We start from the raw sequence: 8,707 nt of genomic DNA, 5'->3' as shown, positions 1-8,707 counted from the left end.
GTGCATGTTGTCATGTGCAAAGCTCTTTTTAGGACAACAACGCCAGCGTAACATCTTATTTCCAGGCAGTTGTCATCAGTTCACCACGATTGTCTATCATGTTATCTTCTTGCTGCTCAGGATGTGGCGGTGGCCTATCCTGTACGTGAGGTGGATTTTTGGTGTGGTGCTTGAGCATTTCACAAGACATTATCAGGCGAAAGTTGTCTCAATGAAGTTTATTTGCACGTTTCGTCATTGCAGCTTATTCCATCTGCTGATCGCTTATTGCAACTCAAATGCTCACCAATATGAGTATGCACGCTACATGGAACCCATGTAAGACCCCCATCGCCATGCTTGCACGGCATGTCCGCTCCGGGACCACAGCTGGCACTAAGTGTCCGCTCCGGGACCGGAGCTGGCACTACGTGTCCGCTCCGGGACCAGAGCTGGCATTATATGATCGCTCCGGGACCACAGCTGGCACTACGTGTCCGCTTCGAGACCAGAGCTGGGACTCTCTATCCGCTCCAGGACCAGGACTGACATTATATGCCCTCTGAAATCGTGGAACGTTTGACTAGGCTCGCTGCTGCAGGATGAGCCGTCCTGATCCGGTCTCCACAGGCAGGCAGCAACAGGACTGAATGCCATGCGGGAGCTCAGGTTCAATCGTCCTGAGCTCGTGTTGACAAGGGCATCGTGCCGACTCTGCTGTAGGTAAAGACCAACTGCTCTCACCCAGGGATTACTAGGGATGCCTTAAAAGCGAGGGGTGCGCTTAAGAAGTGTTGGTTTGAAACGCTGCATAACTGCTCGCATGAGTCATTGTTAAGTGCCCGAGTCATTGTTAAGTTTGTTAAGTGCCGTGCTGGTGGCCGTTTGGCCGAGTGCTCTGAGCGCTACCCTGAAGTGTATTGTACCTTAAGACCTGTGCTGGATGTGGGGAATATTTTGTGTGACATGACGTTATGTAAGGTTCGAGGCTATGTAAGGGTACAAGGGTACGAGGGTACAGAGTATGATTACGATTCATGCATACGGTTCTTCTCGATCGGTTGCCATCTTCCGGCACATGTGAGAAGTGAGCGCACAAATAGGACCACGCGGCGATAGAGTGGTGGATAGCGGCTACGCTCAGCTTTGCGTATTTTTTGTCATGCATGTTTTGTAAGACATTGGCGTTAGAGGTGCGTTGAAGAGGGATCTTAATTACGTGCGGAAAAGGTACCCAGTTGTGCTAACGCAATCGCTAAAAGATGTTGAATTGACCGAACCCGCTGCACCGTTCTGCTGAGACTGTAGTTGCACTGAATAATTATTGCCGTGTTCGTGTAACTGTGTCGGTGAAGTAACGTGAGATGTCCTCTCATGTCAGTGTTAGGCTGAATTGTTGGGTTTGAAGTAATGAAACGGGCATTCATTCGTATGGTCTTCAAAACTCGCAGCATTCAGTTGTCTTTCAAAACGGTGGATACAGGCTGCGACGAGTACGACGACAAAGAGTTTGGGTATAAATTAAACATTGTATTCCCACTGAACATGGCCAAACGCAGTAATGGAGCCTCTTCTGTGACATGACGACAACAAGTAACAAACACAGCCACAATATTCGCGTTTCCTACACTCCCGCACAGCACAGAGTAATGTACACACACGCGCGCACACGCGCGCACAGCACCCACGCAGCAGCACGTCACGCCTCGTAGCGGCAGCCGCTGCGCAGCTTCGGCTGCTGCAGCATCACCGTCACGTCCACCAGGCAAGACTCCAGCACGCGGTAGTAGGCGGAGCGCATCATGCGCCGCGCCTCGGTGCGATTGCGGCAGCCGCTCACGCCTGCGCGGTTCATGATGCCGAAGTCCTTGCATGTGACGCGGCCATCACCGTCGCAGTCCGATGCCGATTGCGACAGGTACTGGCTCAGCGCCTCGGACGCGCAGGCGCCGTCGTTGGCGCACGTCCGGTAGTTGAGGTAGCGGAAGCGCTTGGCGAAGGTGCCGCCGCTGGCGCGCGCGCGCCTCCAGGCATCAGCCGTCAGCAGGAAGGGGCCGCAGACGAGCTGGCCGTGCTGGCGGCGGCAGCCGATGCGGGGCGAGCAGTTGGTCGAGGCGTTGCAGATGCAGGCCAGGCAGTAGCGGTCGGGCATGAGGATGAGAGCGCGGCTGGCCAGCGCCAGAAGGAGCACGCCGGACGCCACTGTCGCCCCACGCATCCTGCCGAGTCGCGCGCCGACCGCACACTGAGCGGCGGAGGCAGCCGCCGTCCTCGCCCGCCGCCGCCGCCACCCGCCCCCGCTAACGGACCCGCGGTGGGCGTCCGTCCCAGCCGGCGGCGCCTGGCCCACCGACCCGCTGGAGTACAGCGCGGGCGACCGGCGGACACGTGTGCGCTGCCCTGTCAGGCTTCCAACACGAGCCACCGCTCTGCCACGCGCTTCCCGCGCGGGCGACCCCTGCTGTGACGTCACTGAGAGCTGCACGCACGTGCGTGTGCTGCTCAGCGTGACCGGTCGGACGGGTTTGAGGAACGATCCTGCGCGTGTGCGGTCAGTCTGGGTCACTGCCCGACTACCGGAAACCCGCGACACGCGCTCGTTGTCGTAGGCTGCGACAGCGCGCAGCGGATGACGCAAGGATACTGGCGGCGAACAGGGTCGCGCCACGACCTTCCCAGTTAGAGGCAGCTGTGATATAATCAATGTTTTAATGTACCACGTGCCGAGCATGGATGTCAAACAGCTTAGCCATTGCTGATATTTGATTACGGCTTTTAAGGCAAGGCATGGCAATGCATTTCCATATTTTCTTCGCGTGCTTTGCTATGGTGATGCGAATATGGTCATGGACAAAGAATCGCACCGGACCTCAGTGCTCAGCAAACCGGATTCCTGGTCACCGAGGATTACTCTTAGATTAGCGTAAGCCCGGCAGAAATCTCCGCACAATACCATTTTCTGTTCAGTTTAACGACCAAGCTAGATCGCTTCTGTTCGTTTTCTTGATTTCTGTCCGGGCTAACTGGGTACGATTCTGCCATACCATTAGAGACCGCCACATTGATAAGCATATTATTACACAAGCATAGGTAGCTTGTGGTTACCCGGCATACAAATAACTTGTTTTAAGGTCTCCGTCTTAAAGCGCCCATTCGGCATGCCTGGACAGCAGTAAGCTGTCTCATTGTGGTTATTGTTCCAGGTTTTAAACAGTACTGCAGCAACCACAGCCACAAGCCACACCTAAGTATCGTGTACAGGGCCTGGTCCTCAGGTCTCCAAAAAGATAAAGATCGACTGGAAAGAGTGCAGCGAAAAGGAACTAGGGTAAGCGACAGTCGATGCACAGTGTGTGCATAGCTTTTGGGCATACCAAATATTTAGGCACACATGGCTGCACTGAAGTGGGCAGTACATTGGTAGGCAGCCGTATGTTAACTGAGCAGAAAACACATGGCTACAAAACAACACTGTTGAAATGCAGACTTATCCACCGATTACCTCATTCAATAGTCCTTTCCAGATATCCACGCTTTGCCTCACATCAAACCATGATCCAGCATACGTAAAACTAATCAGCAGACATCCTCCCACCATGTGACAGCGTGCATGGATATTCATAATATTTTCACGTGTCGTGGGTGAGATCTAAGCAGCTCCGCCGAGTGCTGCCTTATAGCAAAGGCTGCATACTACACGACAAGATTCGTTTATCTCCTTGATTAATAGGAGGTCAAGGTAACCCTCAAGGTTGTGTCGTTCGCGGCAGCTAATACTCGTACGTCTGCTATCAGCGAGTTCCATTCACCAGATGCAAGTAACATTGACGACCGGCGCCCAACTCAGTTTGGACAAGCGGCAGCTGCAGCAGCTCGACGGCCGTTATTCGAGTAACACGAGCGAGCACATCAGGGTATGTACTACAGGCTCTCATAGCATCTCTACCACGTGGGTAGCGGTGAGGTCGCAGGACTGGTATCACGTTTACGTATAAGTTCGTCGACTTTGTACCGTCTTACTTCGCACAGCGTAGGTGTCGCTCAGTACAGGCACGTGGCATTTCATGCGATACGGGTATCAAAGTTCAAACCACTTTGCTCTTGTCGCCTCCGTGTCATGTTGTAGCCCTACCATACGGCCAATATCATCGCACGGAGGAAAAACAAGTGCCCCAATGCGTGAGTGCTCATTTTCATTGTCAAAACGCTCTTGCATCCTAGCGAGTCCAATGAGAATGTCGTGGCAGCGGCGCGATGATGGAGATGTGCTCTTCCCAGGAAAGACACGAATCCCTGGAGGCGCTTATAATCTTGACGCTCTGTGAGGGTTTCATTTTATTGCTGCCAAACGTGATGGAAAACTGCCGAAAACTGTCGATTTAGTCAGCGATTATTGATTAGAACCATTTCTGTCTTGAGAGGATCAGTTTTCAGGATGTTTTGAGTAAACCAGTCGCTTACTACCCCCACATTTTTATCTATACCACTCCAAAATCAAGAATGTTCAAGGGCAAGTCAGCGGCAAGAAACTAGGTGTTAACAGCATCCACAATTATCTTTCCGTACGATATATGTTGCATCGAGTCGTTGGTAAAAATCAGGGAGAGAACTGGACCTAGCGTCAAACCCTGGACCGCCCCGTGTGTTACATCAAGAACCCTGGTTTCGCCTCGTAATAACTGTGTGCAGTCTGGAGCAACGCATCAGATCACGCGGCGTCGATGCCTTGCCACCCCAGCTCATCCAAAGGCGACCATGGCCAACACTGCCAGACGCCTGCGACGTGTCGACGGCGACCAGCGACGTCATCATGCCTTCGTCCATGTTTTCGATCGCGTACGTGACGGGGTTCAGCACAGCCGCCTGAGTGGGGCCAAGGAAACCATATTGACAAGGGCATAGGGTGTTATGCGATGACAAGTCATTTATCAGCTGCCGGTACATGACGGGTTTGCAAAGTTCGGCAACGATTGGCAACATGGTGATCGGTCGATGATTGTTCGGATCACCAGGATCACATTTCTTGTACAGCGGCATCCCTGTAATGACATTCCAGTGGTGTGGCACCTCGTTAGTGGCGCGAGTGAGCTGTTTACGACTTGGAGAAGGTGATCCCCCCCCCCCTTCCCCCCAGGGAAAAGCTGCTCTCAGCATAGCGACGGTGATGCCGCCCGCTCCATATGCGGGAGATAAGCCCGTCCGCTGCAGTGCGGCCAACAGCTCGAGGTATGCAGCCGGGCGCAGGAAGAGCGCGCCGCTGCACGCGGCGACCGGGGCCGGCAGAATCTCCCCAACGTGAAACGTGGTCGGGGCGCCCGCTACAACTGGGCTCACGGACACGAAGAACTGGTGCGGTTTGCTGGCCCAGTGTGGATCTCTTTCGGATGAGTTGGTAGTCTGCCTCGAGTGTATTGCATGGTGTTAGGAAACGACAGATGTCTGCATGTTGTAAATTTAAAGTTTTGAAACGAAGTAGACAATGCGAAAAAGCACGCACGATTTAACACGGTTTTGACTGCATTCTGGCGAATCCAAAACTTCTTCTCGGCCTCCTGGCATTTATTTCGTTCTTTGTCGGTGCGCTCCTGGTCACGTTCTTCGATGGCAGCTCTGACGCCATCATGTTGAACCCAGGGTTGGGACGGTGTCACCGCTTTACCTTGCACAGCGGCATGTGGAAATCGGGGACCGGATCCCAAACCGACGACCAAGCGTCCCATTTCTCGATCGGGGATCCTGCCTGATTTATTGTTGAGGCACTGCGCGGAACGGACCAATATTTCCGACGGTTCTCACCGGTTCCTGGCAGCAGTCATTCACACCGAAATCAGATCGCGGTCGATGGTGTGGCGGGCTTGCAACAGCACATCAGATATCGGGTCCAGTTTGTCGGTAACGATGTGATCATTCAGGGCTGGGCCGGATTCCTTCTGAATCGGAGATGTGATGAACTGACTCATTGAGAGGTCACTGAGCTGCCGGAAGGGGTGCAACTGCACGTTTATCGAATAGAAGAATATCGAAGCTGGTGTCACCTAGCACGTAACTTGGTTCGTCTCTCGACAGATGAACGCCAACTGACTGCAGATTACATCCGCAGTTGCACCATGACCTTCAGCCAACATAAGTCTGAGTGCAGCCGTGAGCGGCCCAATATTGTCTGCTGCAAGATTTTGCGTGTGTGCAACGCACGCAACACAATGCACATGCCTGCGATACTTCCACGAACTCCGCTGCATGGTGCACGAGGAACGCGTTCCCCGATTTGTCCGGAAGTTGACGTTAGTGCTGCTTGGAAAGAAACGACTTAAGGACCCCTTCCAAACTCCTTCCAACTCCATCCAAGGGCACCTTCCCCGAAATGCATTCGGCAGCGTCCAGCTGCTCCGAGATGCGTCTTCGTTTGTCCAACGTATAGTCCGACCAGTTGCTCAGCGGATTGGTTGCATGACTCACCCGGAAGCCGTCTTTCTGGCCGCGCCGCTGATCCAGGTGAGGAGATTCGTCGAGAAGTCGTGGTTAGGCTGGCCCGACGCCGGGATCAGGAATGTGTGGAGGTGCGGTCGTACCAGTTGCCCGACATCAACATCGACGCCCTCAGCTTCATCACCGATCTTATTGATCGGTCGAAAGTGTATACCCGAGCCGCCATACACCGCGTCACCGAGCGGCACGGAGAGGCAGACTGTGGGTCACACCCTAGCGCCGCCCCCAGGGCACAAGTGGACCCTAGACTGACGAGTACACCGCCCCCAGGGCACAAGTGGGCCCTAGACTGACGAGTACGCCGCCCCAGGGCACAAGTGGGCAGTAGACTGACGAGTACACCGCCCCCAGGGCACAAGTGAACCCTAGACTGACAACGCCCCAGGGCACAAGTGGACCCGACGACGAGTAACCCGCCCCCAGGGCACAAGTGGGCAGACTGACGAGTACACCGCCCCCAGGGCACAAGTGGCCCTAGACTGACGAGTACACCGCCCCCAGGGCACAAGTGGGCCCTAGACTGACGAGTACACACCCGCCCCCAGGGCACAAGTGGGCCCTAGACTGACGAGTACACAACAACAGCCCCCAGGGCACAAGTGGGCCCTAGACTGACAAGTACGCCGCGCCCACGGCCCCCAGGGCACAAGTGGGCAGTAGACTGACGAGTACACCGCCCCAGGGCACAAGTGGGCCCTAGACTGACGAGTACACCCGCCCCAGGGCACAAGTGGACCCTAGACTGACGAGTACACCGCCCCCAGGGCACAAGTGAGCCCTAGACTGACGAGTACACACCCCCCCAGGCACAGTGGACCCTAGACTGACGAGTACACACCGCCCCCAGGGCACAAGTGGGCCCTAGACTGACGAGTACACAACCCCCCCCAGGGCACAAGTGGGCCCTAGACTGACGATACACCCGCCCCAGGGCACAAGTGAGCCCTAGACTGACGAGTACCGCCCCCCCAGGGCACAAGTGGACCCTAGACTGACGAGTACACCGCCCCCAGGGCAGAAGTGGACCCTAGACTGACGAGTACACCGCCCCCAGGGCACAAGTGGACCCTAGACTGACGAGTACAGCTCGTCACCTAGCCGTTTTAACAGCATTGGGGTGGAACGACGCACGTCACGATAAAACTAAAAAAATGCGACACCAGCGTAATTTTCTTGTAATTAACTCCAAGCGGAAAGTTGTTTTCTATTTACGTCTTGACTCCTCACGTCGCGTTGATATTGCTAACGTGGTCTCTGCATAGTGTGGGTATCACCTTTATCGCGATATTGATCAGACTCCTTATTGGCCACCATTGATCGGACTCTTCATCGGTACACCATTAACCGGACCCCTCATCTGCACACCATTGACCGACTCGCTCCTCATCTGCACACCATTGACTGGACCCCTCATCTGCACACCATTGACCGGACTCCTCATCCGCACACCATTGACCGGATTCTCATCTGTATACTATTGGCCGGACTCCTCATCTGCACACCATTGACCAGACTCCTCATCTGCACACCACTGACCGGATTTCTCATCTTTATACTATTGGCCAGACTCCTAATCTGCACAACATTGACCGGACTCCTCATCTGCATGCCGTTAACCGGATTTCTCATATGCATACCATTGACCGGATTTCTCATATGCATACCATTGACCACAGTGGGATAGACCCCGTGCTTACCTGCTTACCCCCGTGCTTACCTCAAGACAGTCGAGCAGATTTCAGAGATTCAGATGGCAACCGACAGCACCGTGACGCGTGGTCTCAGACCGCACAACAAACTAGAGAGCCTCCGCCGCCCCGTTACAGTACCGCCACGGTGGAGCTGAGCTACGTCGCCTGCTGCCGAGGAGCCGGGCCCACCTGGGCGCGGGCAGCATGCACTGTGATGCCTTTCAAGCCATAACTCAGTTAGTGGTACAGACAACGACTCAAAAATTGACACAGACATCCTCCATAGTCGTACCTAACATGTTGTGTCTCAGCACGTCATAGCCTGAAGTCTAAAATAAAGAAGTTTGACGGCACTTTTCATCAAAATTTTTGTTATTTGAGATGCCGATATTTCGAGGCGCAAAATTGACACAACGAGACGTATGAATGATGAACTTACTACTGCCGCACATGTCCCTTTACGAATATTAAACACTTTTTTCCGTTCGGTTTATAGGTCAATTTGTACAACGAATGTGACTTTGAGCCATTACTTACATACGAGTGAGTGT

The 8,707-nt window shown here is 54.1% G+C and overlaps 1 protein-coding gene across 1 annotated transcript; it reads right to left on the bottom strand.

The window, feature by feature from the left end:
* Positions 1-1,678: 1,678 nt before the first annotated feature.
* LOC119102048 (lysozyme) lies at positions 1,679-2,197 on the bottom strand. Its single transcript, XM_037225423.1, has one exon. It carries the CDS (start codon positions 2,195-2,197, stop codon positions 1,679-1,681), a length of 519 nt encoding a protein of 172 aa, XP_037081318.1.
* Positions 2,198-8,707: the final 6,510 nt, after the last annotated feature.

The sequence above is a fragment of the Pollicipes pollicipes genome, unplaced genomic scaffold (genome assembly GCF_011947565.3).
Source record: "Pollicipes pollicipes isolate AB1234 unplaced genomic scaffold, Ppol_2.1 Scaffold_5415;HRSCAF=6404_pilon_pilon_pilon, whole genome shotgun sequence".
NCBI lineage: Eukaryota > Metazoa > Arthropoda > Thecostraca > Pollicipedomorpha > Pollicipedidae > Pollicipes > Pollicipes pollicipes.
Note: the sequence above shows the minus strand (reverse complement) of the source record. Positions and strands in the feature narration are given on the sequence as shown.